At 33.0% G+C, this 20,248-nt stretch overlaps 2 protein-coding genes across 3 annotated transcripts in view; one reads left to right on the top strand and one right to left on the bottom strand.

Annotated features, from left to right (window-relative positions):
- Positions 1-13,517, bottom strand: part of LOC111053646 (15-hydroxyprostaglandin dehydrogenase [NAD(+)]) — a 98,244-nt gene extending 84,727 nt beyond the window's left edge. Inside the window, exons 1-3 of the mRNA XM_039428264.1 lie at positions 12,389-13,517; positions 5,549-5,672; positions 4,710-4,816 (exon numbers count right to left, since the gene is read on the bottom strand). Of these exons, the coding sequence (XP_039284198.1) occupies positions 4,710-4,816; positions 5,549-5,672; positions 12,389-12,481 (324 nt within the window). The 5' untranslated portion in view covers positions 12,482-13,517. The remainder of the gene's footprint in view (positions 1-4,709; positions 4,817-5,548; positions 5,673-12,388) is intronic.
- LOC111053638 overlaps positions 1-19,627 on the top strand; it is a 35,012-nt gene extending 15,385 nt beyond the window's left edge. The window contains exons 1-3 of one of the 2 annotated variants that reach the window (XM_022340555.2): positions 13,958-14,318; positions 15,928-16,146; positions 19,302-19,627. In XM_022340555.2, coding sequence (XP_022196247.1) covers positions 14,104-14,318; positions 15,928-16,132 — 420 coding nt within the window. In that variant the 5' untranslated portion in view covers positions 13,958-14,103 and the 3' untranslated portion in view covers positions 16,133-16,146; positions 19,302-19,627. Of the gene's footprint in view, positions 1-13,957; positions 14,319-15,927; positions 16,147-19,301 lie in introns of those variants that run through there. The other variant, XR_005571326.1, reaches the window with a different exon arrangement.
- The last annotated feature ends 621 nt before the right edge of the window (positions 19,628-20,248 follow it).

The raw sequence follows: 20,248 nt of genomic DNA, 5'->3' as shown, positions 1-20,248 counted from the left end.
TTATGACTTAGAGAGGCAGTAATGAGATAATATTTTTTGTGTTGATTACTTATGTTGATTGCCATAGATGCAGATTACTTATGTTGATTGCCATAGATGCAGATGATTACTTATGAATATTGATTGCCTTTGAAGCAAAATATTATTGATGTTTTGAATGATTTCTTGTTTAATGATTGATAGTAAAGTTTTGTCATGAAATGTAGTTTGTGTTTAGAACATTGAAAAGTCGGAATAAACTGTAGTATCCAACAAATGATGATTAATAATATTGAATAATTTGCTTTATATAAAATATTTGAACAGTGAATAAATGGAAATGAAATTATTTTTTTTTATTAAAATTTTGTAATTGATATCTCTATAGAGTTTGAGGAAATTTCACAATTTATGTATTGCTGACTGTATAATAAGATGTTAACGAATTTCATTTTTATATTGATTATATACTTAGAAATAATTTTCATGTGTATTAGTTTGTATTGGTAGCCTAATCAAAATTTTCTTTTTAGTTTATAAGCATTTTAAAATAACAAGTACAGCATGGACATTAACATCAAAATAATTATCACGTGAATCTCGAAATCAACAACAAGTGAACGCCATGAAGAGTGTTAAAGAACATTTAGGTGATTTTCGAACTAGTGTGACTCATTAATTGAATATTTACACCAATATCTACGCTGATGCCTACACCAATGCCAACGCCAATATCTACACCAATAACTATGCCAATATCTACACCAATAACTACACCGATATCTACACTGATGTCTACACCAATGTCTGCGCCAATATCGAAGCCAATGCCTACGACAATGCCAATGCCAATGCCTGCGCCAATGTTGATGCCAATGCCAACATCAATATCTACGCCATTTTCTACACCAATATCTACACTGATGTCTACACCAATACCAACACCAATATCTATGTTGATGTCTACACCAATGCCTGCACCGATGCTAATGCCTGTGCCAATGTCAATGCCAATGCCTACGACAATGCCGACACTAATGCATACGCTAATGACAATGCCAACCCCTATTGCTGACCATGTAACTCAAACTTCAACACTTCCACATTACCTGGAGGTAATTGCCATCCATGTTCACGTTCACAACTTTGAATTCAGAATAACAGTCACAGTATCATGAAAGAAATTGATTCATAAAAAATCCTCTCCTAAATTATTCCTGTATGCAGAACTCTAAACCTTGAAAGCTGAAAATATCAAAAAACCAAACCTTACCTAAATTAATCCTGTATGCAGCGTCTATCTCTTTTCAAAAAAAACAAAACAAATTACATTGTCATTTCAAGCCTGAAATGTACATTGTATAATTATATGATACAAAATTTACGTGACTCTGTATCGAGTTTAGTATGCAGCCGTCTACTACAAGCATGAGGCAATGCTAACTGAGATGTCACCTGTATTGAGTTTGGTATGCAGCCGTCTACTACAAGCATGAGGCAATGCTAACTGAGATGTCACCTGTATCGAGTTTGGTATGCAGCCGTCTACTACAAGCATGAGGCAATGCTAACTGAGATGTCACCTGTATCGAGTTTGGTATGCATCAGTCAACTACAAGTATCAGCCCAACACTACGTGCATCCAGATCACCCCAACACTACGTGCATCCAGATCAGACCAACACTACGAGTATTTGGATCAGCCCAACACTGATGTCATCACACTGGAGTCACACTCAACTGAAATTCATACTGAGTGCCTTAACGGACTGTTTTCCAAAATTTGCATCAATAAAATCAACCGCATCAATAGTGAAAGAAATGAACATTTTTTGATTTATTGAAATTTTATGTGAAAATTAAATGTAACAATTCATCAATTCATTTAAAAAAAATAAAATAAAAATTTTTTTTTTGTTCAACATACTAAATTTTCACACAAAAAAAAATTGAATTTTTCTATCTATTAAATTTATGTGCAATTTCAAAAACTGTTCTTTATATATATTAAACTTCCTGTTGAGATATTTTCCTTAAATTATAAAGCTAAATCAAAAGTAATTTTGATATTCTATATTTTGAAATATTGTTTAGAAATATATAACAAATGCTATTGATGAATTTTTATGATAATTTTCAATTATAGTTGACATGTAATGTTTTTATAGAAAAAATTGTTACTGTTCTCGAATTTAATTTCAACAATTTCCATTTGTTTCAATGTATTTTTTTTTCTTTGAATTCTCAAACAGTAAAATTTTTTATGTCAAGAGGGGGGTATTTGTAATATTACAATTTTTCTCGATTAAAATCGAATCTTCAATTCGAGATCTATAAAACTTGATAGTAAATATCAGAGTAATCGATATGCGGACAACTTTTAACTGAGAATTTATCGTAAATAATTGTGTTGCACATTCAATGGTATCACCGAAACAGAGTTAACAGAATTAACAGATCATTATAAATATAGAGGATATATAAATTTAAAATAACAGTTTCGAAATAAAGTTTTATTGAAAACAAATGTAAACTGTAAATTCTAAACTTGTAATTTATAATTTTTTTTTGGAATTTAATATCAATGACGTGTTCATAACGTCGTCACTGGTTTGAGATGTGGCTTTGCTCTGTACTTGTTAGCCTCTCTCTAAAAAATGATGGCTGGCTATGGTGTTCCAATTTTGTGCTCTCTGAATATTTTTATGTTTAATTGAAATTTATAATGTTTTAATTTGAGATTTGAACAGTTTTATGGTGTTCTAAGTTTGTATAATTTGATTTGTGTGTCTACAAGCCTATAGCCATTGTTTTCAACTATATAAATGGATAAGTATTTTTGCTTGTAATGATGCTAGATGTTTAAGTGTGTAAGGTATTGTTTTGTGGATTTGTGTTGTATATTGCCAAAATTCTTATGAAGATTATAAGTTGATTTGCTCTGAAAACTGGATTTCTTATTCATAAGCAATAGATCCATTCATAGTTTATCAAGAATCTACCATTTTGGAGCCGATAACTTCCTTTAGGTTAATAGGTGAGAAATGCTATCGAACCTATTTAGGATAAATTGGTAGCACAGCACCACATATAAATAGAAATTGATCTATTCATTTGGTGACCGAATCAAAATCAATATCAATCAACATTAATCGACAACAAGAAAAGCTTCTGCCAACCTTGTAATTCCAGTATGATTCTGCTCATGCTTTACTTCCATTTATAAAGTTCTCATTAAGGCCCTTGTTTAATGAATGACAAGATGCGAGTGGAGTTGAAGAATCGATGTGTTAACAAATAATAGAAGATGATAAATCATCTTTCAATTCATCTTATACGGTACGCTACTTTGTACTTCGTTCATGATTATTTACGAATTTTCCATCTCCAATGGACCGTACATCTGGTTTTCAATATTAAATATTCAAGATTCTCTATCCTACTTGATCAACTTGTGATTACGAGGGTAGAATGTAAAACAATTTCATGATTTTCCTTCTTTTTATGCATGCTTACTCTTCTTTAATTTATATGTTTGCATGGCTTTTATCTTTAGAATCTACTGAATTTTCATATTGGACTGTTAAGATATGTGTAGATTCAACTAGTAAGAACGGAAGATAAGCTACTTTACAGAATCATAGAAAGTTTCAACTCAACAAGCCCAATGTATAAGTTTTTGATGCCTCAGCCGTTATATTTATTTGCCTCAACTAAAGGTATATTATCAACCTGGATGGAGAAATATTGCAATATTTAGAATTTAGAGAACTAAAAAGTGTAAATTTAATTTCAGCTCAAGTCAAACCAATAGACAAAATTGATGTTTCTTATGTAAATAAAATCCAACTTAGAAAGAAGTACTATTTTACTGTTTACTATGGTGAAGAGAGTCAGCCGTAGAGAGACAGCCGCGCCGTACCGCGTCGGCTGTTACCCCTTCCACAGCGTCAAATCGAGTTGGAAATACATAAAAATATACATCAATGGATTAACAATGAAAGTGGCTACATTAATTATCAGACTTATTATTCTTCAACATTACTTGCTTCGAAGTTAATCGGAGAAAACAAAAAAATCAAATCAAAAACCCCTAAATTTCAACATATATATATTATTTTATCAAGGAAAAAGTTTGATTTATTGAGGAAATGAATTTGGCTTATATTTTAGTCCATAATGTAACGAATTGAATGACATATAATAGATTTTTTTCCAATTAATGATTACAGATATAATTGATTTCCTGTTTGCTGTTTACTATATGGCGAAGAGATCCGCGCCGTACCGCGTCGACTGTTTCCCCTTTCACGGCGTCAAATTGATTCGCAAATACATCACAATATACATCAATGTATTTGCAATGAAAGTGGCTAAATTAATTAATTGGCTCATATTTCTTTAAAATCACTTGCTTTGAAGCTAATCAAAAAAAAAAAAAAAAAAAAAAAAAATCAAACCGCAAACCCCCTGAATTTGTACATATATTTTAATTTATCAAGAACACTGTTCATCAAATTGAAAAAATGAACAGAACTAATATTGTAGTCCATAATGTAAAAAATCGAATGACGTATGATAGAACTGTTTCCGATCAATAGTTACAGAGATAATTGATTTCCCGTGATTACCTTTTTTTATGTTTTGCTCGTGGTGATTTGCTTGAGAAATATGTAATTGGCAAATTGGAAAAACGATGGTTTTGTTTCCATAGAAACTCTATTGCTTACAAGATTGACGTCCACCTCCAATTCCCAGAATCGGTCGTTGAATATTCCAGCATTGTTTATCACGATATCCAAGCCTCCAAACGCAGAAATAGTTGTTTGAAAAGATTCTGTAAAATCGAAATAGAATCCTTTAACATTTTATTTTCAATATTAATTGTGTGTAATGTCAGGAACAATATTTTCTTAAATTAAGAATAGTCCTTATTATCACTTGTGGTACTGCAGTATATTCATTCATTACAATTTAATTTTTCTTTCATTATAAAAAGTTTGAAATCCAGATCAATCGTGATTATTAAAGGGAATTGCTGTCTTGCCGCTCATTTTTACTATCCATATAAAATGGAATATGCACTATCCCTTATAAATAGGGCTACCACAATTGATGGAAATAAAAATTCTCAAGTACTCTTTTGAAATATGTTATATTATTCGAAGTGGTGAATGAATAAAACATTTCAAAAGGGTATACTTGAGAACTTTAAGTTCATATTGTATAAAAAATGGAGAAATGGTTGTGTCCTTTAACTCAATTTTAAACTTTATTGGAGTTATCTAATATACTAAATGAATAAAACATTTCAAAATGTAATAAGAACTTCTATTTCATTCTTCAAGAAATGAGAATTACTATATGTTTAATATTGATTGTTTTGAGGTGTAAAACATACGGTAGGGTAGTTCATTATATAATTTCCATTGAACATTCATGTAATTTGTCAATACAATTAGAAATAATAATGAATATCCATTAAGAAAAACAGGAATTTGATTAGCCTATGCGGGAAAAAAATGCTGGCATGGAATTGAAGTTTAAAAGAAGATTCTTGCTCACTCACCTTCAAACTGAGGATAGTCAGTTACATCGCATTGACAAAATATTGTCTTTCCCTTGCCATACTTTAGACTGAAATCGTCAACAAGCTTCTCTCCCTTCTCAATGTCCAAATCACAAATCGCTACCTGTAAAAATGATATATGAGACAAATTGTCAGCTACCAAAGTCATTTGTAAATAACAAAATTGAAGTATACTTCAAAATGTTATGTTATTTTCAACTGAGAGGACTTTTACCCAAATTAAAAGGTTCTTTCACAAACTTACTTCATATTATGTATATGGTACACTCATTGGGAATATATTACAGTGAAAAGCAACTTTATCTTACATTTGAGAATCTCATAATAGTCCAGGCAACGAATGCTCAAAAAAGGGTATAGAGGGAAATGTTTGCAAGACAATTTTTGACCCCGCAGTTCTATTTAGGGTAAGGAGGTAAACATATCAAAAGTCCCCACCCCTAAGGGGGTGGGGGTGGTTTGAAGGTACCATTTTCTGGTTTCTCGCACATAACACGAAAACTATGTATCTTATGGACATAACTGTTATATACAAATTTAAGCTTGCATAATATCCTGCAATATTCATTCTAAAACTTTTTTATATCTCCTCTAGTTTTCGAGATATCTGCTATTGAAGGTGTGACATTTTTGAAAAAACCACGTTTGCCACCATTTTTTTTCTATTTCTGCTCTTATAACTTTTTAAAAATCGATTGGAAAAATCCATGTTGATTATGAGTTTATAGAACATTGAAATATCTTCAATTTGATGTATAATTTCACACTTTTACGAATTTCCCTACACCTTTTGCAGCAGCTTTAGTGTTTTGCAACAATAGACCAATTTACAAAGGAATTTGGAGGGAATGTTTCAAACAAAATTTTTGACTCTGCAGCTTTGTTGAGACTAGTTAGGAGGACAACATATCAAAAGTCCCCATTCCTAACTCATTTGCTATAAGGGGATGAGGGTGGTTTAAAAGTTGCATTTTTCAGCGTTTTGCTTCCACGCTCATATCTTGAATACAATGGGTTCAACCGACTTACGATTAAAAAAAGAACCTTGATAAATGTTCTACACTTTTTGTTCTGTGGAATTTTGTGATATTCCCAACAGTTCTCGAGATATTCGATCTTGAAGGCGTGTAATTGTTAAAATTACAGGTTTTTATCCAATTTTGCTCTTACAGGGCTTATAACTCTCCAACAGTGCATCATAGGAACTGATGCTTATCGTGGGTTTGTAGAGCATTGAATTATCTTTAAAATGTTGTATTATTTCACTATTCCAAGTTTTCCTGTCATTGTTATAGCAGCTTCAATGTAGGGGGTGAAATTTACATTGCTGCAACAAGTGTCAACTCAGCGGTTCCACCCCTTCAACAAAGGGGATAAAGATGCGCACTTTTGTTATGTTCACCTATAGTCCAGTGAAGATAGACATAAAAAAAGGGGGGGTGCTTGCAATTTATATTGTAGTTCTGATTCTGTAATATATTATTTGGGTACATAAGAGAAGTCCAGAACCAATTTCTTCATGCAAAATTTCCTTGTGCTAGATACAGAGTGGCCCAAGAACCGCTCTGCTATCTCATATAGATATCCAGGTACCCCTGACAACAATGCTCCTTGTATTGTGAAAAACACCTAATTTTCAGCTTCAACCATCATCACCAACTACATTGTCCTCACATTGATATTTCGCACAATGACATAAGTTCATGAGATTATGTTCTATGGGAATCACCCGTTAGATGCACTTCATTACAGTATTATTCCTAGTGGAGAGGTGCACTTAGGGAAACCTCAAGGATTAAAATTTCAAACACTTAACTTTAGACACAAGGCTCAGATTTCATCGTACTACACTTCATTCTTCTCGGCTCGTCAAGGCGGTTCAAAATCATGCATCATAAGTCAAATTCGGTCGAAAAATGGTAAATTTATTGTTGAGTATTACCGTATACTTACTTAAGCCCATATTCCAATACACAAAAAATGGCCAATTTCTATATTCAAAGCTGCATGTCTTGTGAAATACTTTTGATGAAATTCCCAAATCTAGCTAGTGAGGATGTGAAAATTGTCCCCCTCTACCCACTCCAATAAATAATACTTTCGATTCTAATACAATTCGAAAGTTACAGAAGATTTAAAAAATGGCAGTTTAAATTTCAGTTTATACATTTTTTGCATGATTTCACTGTTGATCAAGAGTTTCTAAAACGAGTCTGATACATCGATAGAAACTCACGATTGATTCCAATTTCTAGATAAATTCATCCTCTACGAGCTCAATAATTGCATTAAATCAATCTTGAATCACTTTTCCCTATCATAGAACTGCCAAAACCGTTAATATGAGAAAAATATCTACAATTTCCGGATTTTTTTCAACAATCATATCTTACTTCACGAACATATTTATTCATGAATCGTTTACAGCAGATGAAAGAGAAATCTCTATTGTACATGTCAAGATTGAGTAATGATTTTTATAATAAGGGGTTACCGAGATACACAGCTTTGAATATAGAAATTGGTCATTTTTTGTGTGTATTGGCCTAAGTATAATACTCAACAATAAATTTTCCATTTTTCGACCGAATTTGACTTATGATGCATGAATTTGGACCGCCTTGACGAACCGAGAAGAATGAAGTGTAGTACGATGAAATCTGAGCCTTGTGTCTAAAGTTATAAGTGTTTGAAATTTTAATCCTTGAGGTTTCCCTAAGTGCGCCTCTCCACTAGGAATAATACTGTAATGAAGTGCATCTAACGGGTGATTCCCATAGAACATGAACTTATGTCATTGTGCGAAATATCAATGTGAGGACAATGTAGTTGGTGATGATGGTTGAAGCTGAAAATTAGGTGTTTTTCACAATACAAGGAGCATTGTTGTCAGGGGTACCTGGAAATCTATATGAGATAGCAGAGCGCTCTACCTGATCTCATATTGTAGAGCACAAAAATACGCTAAGTGGGATTTTGAATTATACATCTGAATGGTAACAATCGGAAGATATTGTTGATCAAATACTAAAATTCATCAACATTTATTTTTTCTTCAAATTACACTCATTTTTGAAAAATCATAACTGTACTCATTGAAGATAGAGAGTTCCGAATGATCTCATTTTATTCGGAATTTCACCATTTTAGAAAAAGGTAAGAGCAATTTTTTGTCCGATTACGAGATTTCGCAGAGTAACTGAAAACTTGAAAATGAGCCGAAAATACGAGGTTTTTGGGCCACTCTGTATCTAGCACAAGGAAATTTTGCATGAAGAAATTGGTTCTGGACTTCTCTTATGTACCCGAATAATATATTAAAAAATCAGAACTACAATATAAATTGCATACACCAATGTATATAGTGACTGGACTACTACTAACTATTCCAAATCAAGCTGCAACGTCAAAGATTGTGTCACAGACACCCCCTTCAAATGCCATTGTCAAACGATCAATTGTTGCAGCAATGAAAATTTCATCCCCTACATTGAAGCTGCTATAACAATGAAAGGAGAACTTGGAATAGTGAAATAATACATAATTTTGAAGAGAACTCAATGCTTTACAAACCTACGATAAGCATCAGTTTTTATGATGCATTGTTGGAGAGTTATAAGCCCTGGAAGAGCAAAACATTGGATAAAAAACTGTTATTTCAACAATTACACACCTTTCATAGCGAATATCTCCGGAACTGTGTGGAATATCACAAAATTCCACTGGACAAAAAGTGTAGAGAATTCATCAGGCTTCATTTTTGAATAGGTATTTATGTTGGTTGAACGCATTGTTCTCAAGATATGAGCCTGGAAGCAAAACGCTGAAAAATGCAACTTTTAAATCACCCTCATCCCCTTAGCAAATGAGTTATAGTTTGTGTAAAACAAGTTGAGACTTGGCCCTCCATCCGAAGAGATTACAGGGTTGCCAAATCGTTTAAAATTGCAACTTCCTTAAATTTCCAATTCAATGTCAGAATTGGATGTATAATATCATCCCCGATATCCTAGTAGTGCTAAAAAAGTTTCAGGGTTGAAGGATTAAAAGGAAATTAAACTTTCATGATAAAACTGGAAACATTGCGAAGATTTGTTTTTCTCTTGAATATCACTTCTTTCAGAATCATGTAGCAGTCGTAATGCGAAATAATTTTATATAAAATGAACGGGGAGACTGTCTTCTTTCTATTGGTGTCTGGATCATTTTTATCCGACTCATAGTTGATTTTTAAATAATAATTATTTTTGTCAATGTCGAGACTTTTCGAGCAGAAAACATGAAATTTTTGACATGCTAGAAACCTTTTTGTTTCAAAAGATAAGTAGGTGGTGAAAGCGAGAAAGTTTCTCAGAAATAATTGAAATTACTTTTCCAATTGTCAAACGTACTCGGAAGATCGTATTTTGGTCTCTCAGGAGTATCAAAGTCAAGCATAGCGGCTGAATAGTATGCCGCCATTATGCTATCAATAGCTGGGATCAACAAATTCAAAACGATTGAAAAATTCAGCAACTGCAAGCCAGATGATCATAAATAGTGAAAATGACAACCTCGCCTTGAATAATAAAAGCGGTGTTTCATTACAGCCTTTCTAGAGGCAATCAGCTGCTTGCGTTTGAAATAATATTCAATCAAATGATAATCTTGTAAATTGCCAGCCTTTAGCATACAATTTGGTACACAATGCATACCATGCAGCCACTCTTCTAACTTTAAAATACCTTTGAGACCACAATACGATCTTCCGACTACTTTTGACAATTGAAAAAATAATTTTAATTATTTCTGAGAAACTTTCTCGCTTTCACCACCCACTTATCTTTTGAAACAAAAAAGTTTCCAGCATGTCGAAAATTTCATGTTTTCTGCTAGAAATGTCTCGACATTGACAAACATAATTATTAATTAAAGAATATCTATGGTCGGATAAAAATGATCCAGACACCAATAAGAAGGAGACAGTTTCCCCGTTCATTTGATATAAAATTATTACGCATTACGACGCTACATGATTCTAAGAGAAGTGATATTCAAAAGAAAAACAAATCTTCGCAATGTTTCCAATTTGATCATAAAAGTTAAATTTTCTTTTAATCCGTCAACCCTGAAACTTTTTTAGCACTACTAGGATATCGTGGATGATATTATACATCCAATTCTGACGTTGAATTGGAAATTTGAGAAAGTTGCAATTCAAAACGATTTGGCAACCCTGTAATTTCTTCGGATGGAGGGCCAAGTCTCAACTTGTTTTACACAAACTATAGGAATGGGGACTTTTGATATTTTGTCCTAACTAGTCTCAACAAAGCTGCAAAGTCAATTTAAAAAAAAAAACATTCCCTACAAATACCTTTGTCAATTGGTCTATTGTTGCAAAAATGGATATTTCACACTCAACACTAAAGCTGCTGCAAAAGGTGTGGGTAAATTCGTAGAAGCGTGAAATTATACATCAAATTGGAGAGAATTTAATGCCCCATAAGCTCATAATCAGCATGGATTTTTCCCGTCGATTTTTAAAAAGTTATAAGAACAAATATAGAAAAAAAATGGTGGCAAACGTGGTTTTTTCAAAAATGTCACACCTTCCAGAGCGGATATCTCGAAGACTAGAGGATATATAAAAAAGTTGTGAATTGAATATTGTTGGAAATTATGTAAGCTTTAATTTGTTATATGACAATCAAGTATTTAGGATACACAGTTTTTGAGTTTTATGCGAGAAACCAGAAAATGGTACCTTTAAACCACCCCCACCCCCTTATCACAAGGGGTAGTGGTGGGGACTTTTGATATGTTTACCTCCTTACTACCCTTAACAGAACTGCGGGGTCAAAAATTGTATTCCCAACTTTTCCCTCTAAAACCTTTACTTGACTGGACTATAATCAAATAATATTGAAAATATAATTTTAAATGTTCAATTATATGCGTGAAAAGGGCATTTATTCAACTCAAAAATAACTTTGAATATTTCATCAATCCTTTTTATTATAAGATCCTATTGTGAAAATTTAAGAAATTCGAGAAGATAAAAGGAAATGCTGAATTAAGAATTCAAATCAAATCATATATCACATAAAAAATGTCCATAAAAAAAATTATAATTCCGTACTACCCTATGGTAAAAAAATAGATTATAATTGTTACGTGAGTTGACCGTTAAATATTTGTTCAGGTCAGTATTTTGATCCTTCCCTGACTAAATAAAATTGAGCACGGAATTTTCTTGTTGAAAAATAAATGATTGTTGAAAATAATCGAAAATGTTGACTAATGAGCAATAATCAACTATGCATCTTCCAAGTAGAAAATTAAAACACTGTATAACTTGTTAAATGTTAATAAATCTGATAATAATTATAATTGAATAATATTTATTTTTAAATCAAGCTTATCATTTTTTAGAAGTTACTCTTCCTAATGTTGTACTATACCCAATATTGCTCTCTACGTAATAGTTCTATGTAGGTCTATTATTTAAAAAATGAGTAAAGAATATAAAATACATTCTTATAACATCACTGATAACATTAAAATGAATAAGGTAATTGTTATTGTTGTAATTGTTTACTTTAAATTTATATTTTTGACATCAAATAGTTCATTGTTTCCAAATGAATCATTAAATACCGGTATGGTACGTTAGAATTATCAATTCAAATAAGTAGGTCAACTAATAAATAGAGTTCTGAATGATTCATGATGAATTCTTCATAAGATGGTAGCATACAAAATGTATACCTACGATAGCAGTGAGCGTATGTATGTTTTGGATTGCTTTTGCGTTTTTGCTTGACTGAAAACTCTCACCTTAGCGCCACATCTGAGAAGTTCGTCGGTGTAAGCTCTTCCAATAGCACCAGCGGCGCCGGTTATCAAAGCAACCTTGCCCTTCAGGTCCATTTTATCCGAAGGACTTTCCCTTTTCAGAGTCCCGGCCGGGAAACAGCACTGTGATGTGTGTCTCGTTCCCTCACCTCGCGCTAATATTGACTCCCTTTCACTACCGAACCGAAGGGCGTAAGCACTCCTGGCGGAAGGGTGAGGGGGAAAGTGGGTGGAAGGGTGGAATGGCTGTTTAGGGCGCAGTCTCCCAGGGTGCAATGTCCGAGCAAAGCTAACGGACCGACAAATTCGCAACTCGGAAAACTGTCATGCGTTCTGCTGCTTCTATCATGGCGTGTCGTTTAAAATTGCAATACATCACTCAAATCTTTCATTACCCACTTGCACTCAATTGCTTGGGTGGAATATAGAGTTACTGTTTCCTCATTGTAAGTTTTGATAGTCTTCTTATTCAAATAGTCTCCTACTCCAGCTCTTATTTGTTTAACCCACTTATCCAAGGAGATCAAATTTACAAATTGACAAAAAAACAATTTCCTTGTAATGTTTTAATATTCTATTCACTAATAATCAATATGAATCTTGTCTTTTTTTTCACACTTTATTAAACATTTTTACTTGAAAAATATCCACCATTGCATTATTTATAGCATCCTTGCTATATGGACAGGCAAAATGATTGTCATTAGAAATCTTTATGATTGTCATTATAATATTTTGTATTTTTGAATCGCACTCACTGCTGGCGAACAAGTTTTACTTATGACAATAGTGCCTTTTTATATAAATTTATTTATTACTACATACTCACAAAATTATGTATTATTTATAGTATATATTATATGTTTGATATAAGTACTGATTGTAAATTGTTAGGTATGGCAAATAAATCAGTTTCAAATTTCAATCTACTTGTCAAGAATAGTATTAGAATTAGGCCAATAACAATCTCCTCAGTGAGTTGAACAAACTATTTTCTCAAAACAAAAATTATTCATCCAATTATATTATTGTAAGTTAGCCTGACAATGTTAGTATGAGAGTGTGAGACGATTTTTTCAAATAAAAATTGAATTAGCCTTATTTAATTATTATTGTGTAGTTGGTTTGACAGATATTTCCTCAAAACAAATATGGGAATATTTTCTTCCAAATCCTTATAGCAATATTACTAAAATAATAATGCACAGCAATTGGAGTAGATGATTTTTCAGAGGGTCTCTATAAACATCAATATCTCGAAATGAGAAATATTTTTTATAATAATATACATCTGAAAAGTAAACATGAGTCTCTAATGAAAGTTGACCTGCTGGAAATTGTAATCCCATTTTTGTGAATCAACCATATTCAAATAATGGTTGGCTTGTTTTATAATAAAAAATAGAGCGATTGTCGTAATCTACAGAAATATATTCTATTAGTCTCTTCTCAATATGTGTTATGTGTCTATCAATCTCTGTTGTGTTTCCTACTCAGCACCAGCAAGGTTCACCTCACAGCCACAGCTCTCACATGACATTTTCAGTTCGCTGTCCGTGGCAGCTGTTATGAATGAGAAGAGATGAAGTGGATGAATCAAGTGGACAGTGGCGCAGTGGAGCCGTATAAGAAGTGTGACTACCAGTTGAGTCGGTCAGTCAGTCAGTTGAAGTTTGTGCGTGGCGTCGCGTCGAGTCATGCGTTGGTTGTGCGTGTTGTGCGCGTTAGCTTGTCTGGCGTCGGACTCAGAGGGGGGCAGGAGGCGTCGCTTCATCAGCCACAAGCAGAACTTGAATCAGTCGGCTGAATTTCGCTGTCACCGTCCCGACAGGAGAGCTATTTCTGTGCGAGACATACATCAGATACCCAAACTCAATCGGATCGTCATCCCTCCCTATGTTGTGCTTATGAGGTGAATTATTTATTGCAAAAAAAATATTCCATATTTCAAACAGAAGCTATTGAATATAAGCTTTTCAATTCAAAGATACCTAAACTTCAAAAATAAAGAGAGATATTTTGACGGTATTGAGAAACTGATATAAAAACGTCAACAAAAACTACAATAGTAATCACAATACGTTTACAGTAAAAATAAGATTTTCTTTATTTTTGAAATTTAAAATTAAAAAAGTACAGTTCATCATTTCAAAGTTGAAACTTATAATACACTATAAAAAATTTCTTAAAAAACTGTAGAATCGAATAATTGCTCTCCTGCGCTGACAAGAACCTCCATTGGAGAAGGTTCTTGAACATGGCAATCTAAATACCAAATAATGAAAGAGCTACAATGTATGAAATCCTCAAAAACAAAATAAAGGTTTCTATAGTTAGCTTAATAATCGATTACCTAGTGGAATTGATAAAGCTTTGTAGCTATACTCGTGTATACCGGATATATAGGCCTAATATAAGATCATGAGAAAAGCCACCAAACGTGGTGGAAAACTTTTACTTCATTAGTACAAGGTAAAATGTCTCCTTAATATCAGGAAGATCTTACAAATAATTTAATCAAGAAAACGAATTGAATAAATCAATTTATAACTCATCAAAGATATGCACCAAAAAATGCCTTTTATACAGGCCAAGTCGAAGAACGTTATGAATCAATAAAAAATAAGACTATATATAAACACAACAGACAACACCTTAAATACAGAAATTGTGAGATATTGAATTTTTATGTTTAAGAAAACAATAGAACAAATAAAAAATATTGTGTGACCTGGAAACTGTCCAGGTCCCGGTTGCACAAAGGCCTGTTAAATTTTAATCATAATTAAATGCCACGTGAACCAATCAGAGAAGCCTTCTTTTTGAAAAAGCCCTCTCTGATTGGTTCTCTTGACATTTAATCACGCTTAAACCTGTGCAACACGATTAAACCCGGGCACAGGTGTCATTGTTCATAGCTGCATGCAGACGTTTGATTTTTCTGCGTCTCTCTGCTGCTGTGTGCGTTCACTTTTAAGCATGTAACGTTCTCGGATAAAAAATTAGTTTTGCAGTGTTGCTCCACATAGTTAATAATATAATTTCAAATATTTCATGACCACACGTGTCATGCAGGGTTCCGATCCGACTCATGTTTCTGTGTTGTGGGTGGGGGGTGGTGGAACAGATCACATGCAGCATTCTAGGCCGTTGTCATCCGTGATCGGATCGGAACGCTGCATGATGAGTGGGGCCACGGTTCAATTCCCTCAAAATTCGTACTGCTATGCCGTTATAACTTTAGTGATGATTGTTTGTCTCTCTTTTCTCCTATCATCCTCTTCCATCCATCCCTTTTTCACTCCTCTTCACCCTTCATTCCTTATTTCTATACCCTCTATCAGCCTATTACATGGAAAACAATATTTAGCTAGGTACTTTTCCTCCTTTATTTCCATTCAATACACCCCACCATGAACTCTGTTTTTTGTATTATTATTACCAATTTGTATTTTGATTGTATTGTTTTCTTTTGTGTTGAATAGAATTACATTACTGTATTGATTGCTTGTTTGTGGTAGATGCGATTCGCAGTCGGGCTGCTGCCCGGGGCCGGCGTGTTGTGCGCCGAAGCACAAGCGCTGGCTGACGGTGGAGTTTGAGTACGAGCAACGCAAGCCAGGCCAGCGCCAGCGCGGCGAGCACGGTTGGCAAAATGTCACCCTTGAGGAGCACACTGAGTGCAACTGCATCCCTTGCCAATACCTCAGGCCTCCCATCACCTGATCAAAGCTGAGCAGGTCAGTCACCACAACAATCATATATCATCAGTTGGACGGCCAACTGAACATCACCAACATCTTACAAATCATTTAATTAAGACAACGAATTGGATAAATCATTTTGTAGCACCCCGGTGGTGCCTCATCAAAAATGTACACAAAAAAAGTGTCTTTCTAATAAATAGGCTTAGTCAAAGAACGTTATAAATCAGTAAAAAATAAGACTCGCTAAGAAACATGCTATTACCCTCGTTAAATACAGAAATTGTGAGATATTGAATTTTATGATGAAGAAAACAATAGAATAAATATTTTTTGATCTGATGACTGTCTAGGGCCCGGTTACAGATCATGTCTCTGGACTGCTTTTTTGTTTCATTGAACGTAAAGTTTTTGGCAACTTTTTACTGGTGAAATTTCTTCAAGGTTTCTGATTTTGATACTATCAAAAGTTATCTTCTTTTTTTTGTTAGCCTACCTCTTTGTGAGGTATGCGCCTAAGCAAAATAAAAAAAAATTTCTCAACTTTTCAATTTTGGAACAGATTAATTCATGAAATTGTAAAGATACATTTTTCACAGGACCAGTATTGCTGATGAAATAGGGAAATTTTATTCAAAAAATTATAATTTTTGAGAAATTATTCCAATTTTTAACAAATGACTTATATTATTTTGAGTGAAAGTTTCAAAAATTATTCAATTTAAAAAAAAAACATTTTTAGTAATTTTCTGAGAATTGAAAAACTTTTCAAAAAATAGTTAGGCTATTATTCAGTTACAGTAAATCCTCAAAATGTCATTAATTTATTTATCTTACTGTAATTGAAATGATCTGTTTAGAAAAATGAAGCTTTAAACATTATTATCTCAAACATTAGGGTATACCAGCCCACGTTGTGACACCAAAATTCAAACAGCTATAACTTGAACAAAAATAAAAAAAATCTACATTTTTTAATTTTATATTTATTCTATTTGCTCACACTTTCATCCTTGAGGATGGCAACTGCATTGATTGTCAATTGATTTTTTTTATTGCAAAAACAATTTTTTGGGGAGTGTCCCAACCTGGACTTAAGATCGGCCTACGATGGGACATCCCTTGCCCAGGTTGGGATATTAAATTAAAAATAAGCAATTCATTATTTTTGTAAATTTATAACATTTTATTATAATTATTGATAGAATAAATACATTATTTGAAATTTTTTTAGTAAAAAATACACCAAAAGTCATGTGTACAAAGTGTGTTTCCAATGGCTACCTCTGAAGCTTACAGGCTATAATCATATATCATATTTATTTATAATTTATTCCATTGATATGTAGCCTACATTGAGTAAAATAAGATTCAGAAGCAATGCTAATCGTTATAATATGAGCATATATCATGATTGCCCCAATGTGGGCTGTCCCAAGGTGGGCAGATGGTCATGACTCTGTTTCAGACAGAATAAATGGATTAAAAATTAAGAGTACAATAATGTTCTATATGTAAAAATATTCATAAAATAATACATCATGTATATTAGCTGTGAGATTTACCTTAGATGGTAAATGTTTAAAGTAAAAATTAAAATTCCTCTTCTCAAAAAAAAACTGAGGTTACAAAAACATGTTTTTAATTTTTTCTTAATAACGACTGGTGCTACATCTGAAATTATTTTGTCTGTAATTAAGGCTATAAACAGCTGATAAAACATCGCAGTTGTTACCAACCTAACACTCACTAGTTTCCCACAACTTGAAGTGTCCCAACGTGGACTGGTTTACCCTAGGCTATAATAACAAAACAAAAAAATGTTTTCCTGAGAAAAGGCCCTATCCAAATTGAAAAACTTGAAATATTTCAACAGTAACAAGTTTGATAAACCTTACACAGAGACTCAACATATTATATAGCTTGATTACCATGATTTTATACAGCCTAAATTTCAAGAAATCTTTGGCTTTGCAATCATCAATTATTCTTATTCGTAAATTAGAGTTTAGGTTGAGAATCAGGTAGATCAGATGTCAGACCTAAACCGTGAGAAAACCTTGCTATTAACATTATTTTTGGAAGATAATTTTCGAGTTTATTGCGGATCATTCTAGCAAGTGGCGTCAATGGTATATTTTTGAAAATCTAGGCCATACAACTGAAATCTGTTTGGGAGAATGGACCTGGCTATTAACAAAATCATATCAGTCATCCTCGAACAACAAGTGAATAAGGAAAATTGTAGCATTGTGATTCTGTGAAATATAGACAGTTTTTTCAACCAGGCGCCTTCCTAAGCATTTTCCTAGCATAAATTCTCTAGTTTGTCACACTATTTATTCATTAGAGGATATTTACGTCTTAATTTACACATGACTTTACGTGTTTCCTGTGTTTGATTTGAAGACATCACAACAAAGTGAAACGTTTAGACAGATTACATGACTAATAAAATCGAGAGTATACGATTGGAACTGTCTACTGTGAGTAGATCACTGAAGAGGTCGGGAACGAGGTACGCCGTCATTTATTAACATAATAACATAAATTGATGCCCAGCTACTAAATGCTTTGAAATGGTAATACCGCGACAACACAGTTTAGCATTTAAATGTGAGTTTGATTGCCGCAGCATCCACTTCTACTTGAATGGAGAGAATGAGACCGGTGAGAAATGCATGAGCCAATCTAGGGTAGATGTATGCATTAGAACAGGGTGAAAAATCAGTAATCATTTCTCTCTTAAGAAAAGCCCAAGTTCATATATGGAGTTAGAACATGAATCGAATAAGGACCGGATAAGATGAATATAAGAATACCCAAAATACTCATTCCCGTATATGTATAGCCTACCGTACTACCTATATTATTCAAAATCATTTTCAAGTTTTTTTCAAGTGTTGGGTAGCAGACATATTAATATCTATTAGCAAAGGTAACAGGAAAAGTCAGCCAATAACAAACCAAAGGCCTATTATATAGGCTTATAGCAAACTAAAAGTGAAAAAGTATTATTCAGTCTTATATGAGGCGGACGTACCCGGTATATTCTTAGACTCGATAAAGAATATACGGTATTCTTTATTATCAAGAGTTCAATAATAACGGCTAATATTTGCGAATATAATTTAAATGTTCAATAATTATTATGATTGTCTAATTATCGATTTTGTATGATCTTTTTTCAGAACTACCGCCAAAAATTACGTCATCAATTCTCAAACTGAACTTGGGACTATTATATTATCTTCCACGAGCTTTGAAAAATAAAATTGAACAGAACTTGATACCGTACTCCAGGTTGTGATACAATAAAATTTTCTTGTTCAGCTCAAGTTCTAAAAATAGGCTACTATTGACTCTTCTGGATGAAAAGTACTCGATCTGATCATTTTTTAGTATCTGAAGTTCATTAATTTTCAGTAAATAATTTCAATTCATTTATAAAAATACGGAATACTGTTATTTCTGTTATTGGTTTGTATTGTAAATAAATTTCAAAGTTTCCATTGTTCGTTTTCTAATATTTTTCTGGTACCAATTAGACTCATTCTCCTATTTTTGTTAAACATTACTTGAAATTACATTGTAAAAATAAGCTGCAGTGAACAATATTTCTAACTATTTTTTTAACAATATTTCTACTTTTTTTTAACTATTATTGGTTGAACAAAAATACTGGCTGCGAATATTGTCTTCCAACAAGACTTGTGCAACTACAAACTGACAAGAATAGTCTAAATAAATATCATACATCTGATTTAGTCCATTATACCAATTAAGTTAGTTTAGCTTTTAATGAACTCCGTTTATTCAATTGTTACGTATTCTGCTCTTCTGGAAATTGAACAATAGCAAAATTTTACGATATTAACTCTGGCAAAGTTGGATCCACCAAATATCAGTTGAATTTCCTGTTCAGTGCAACAAATAAGGTACAGTACTTGGGGCCAAGCCACATGAAGCGATTTTTAGGCGTTTTTTCAGGCGGCGGATGAGTCGGCAGGGCAGGAAGCTCTCCGATTGGATGATTATCAGCTGATTCCCGAACGCCAACCCAAACAACATTACTCAAGTTTACATTGGAAAAATAAGCTGCAGTGAACAATATTTCTAACTATTATCAAGTTATTTG

This window comes from Nilaparvata lugens, chromosome 5, assembly GCF_014356525.2.
Source record: "Nilaparvata lugens isolate BPH chromosome 5, ASM1435652v1, whole genome shotgun sequence".
Lineage (NCBI taxonomy): Eukaryota > Metazoa > Arthropoda > Insecta > Hemiptera > Delphacidae > Nilaparvata > Nilaparvata lugens.
The sequence above is the reverse complement of the archived record's forward strand: the minus strand, read 5'-3'. Positions and strand labels throughout refer to the sequence as shown.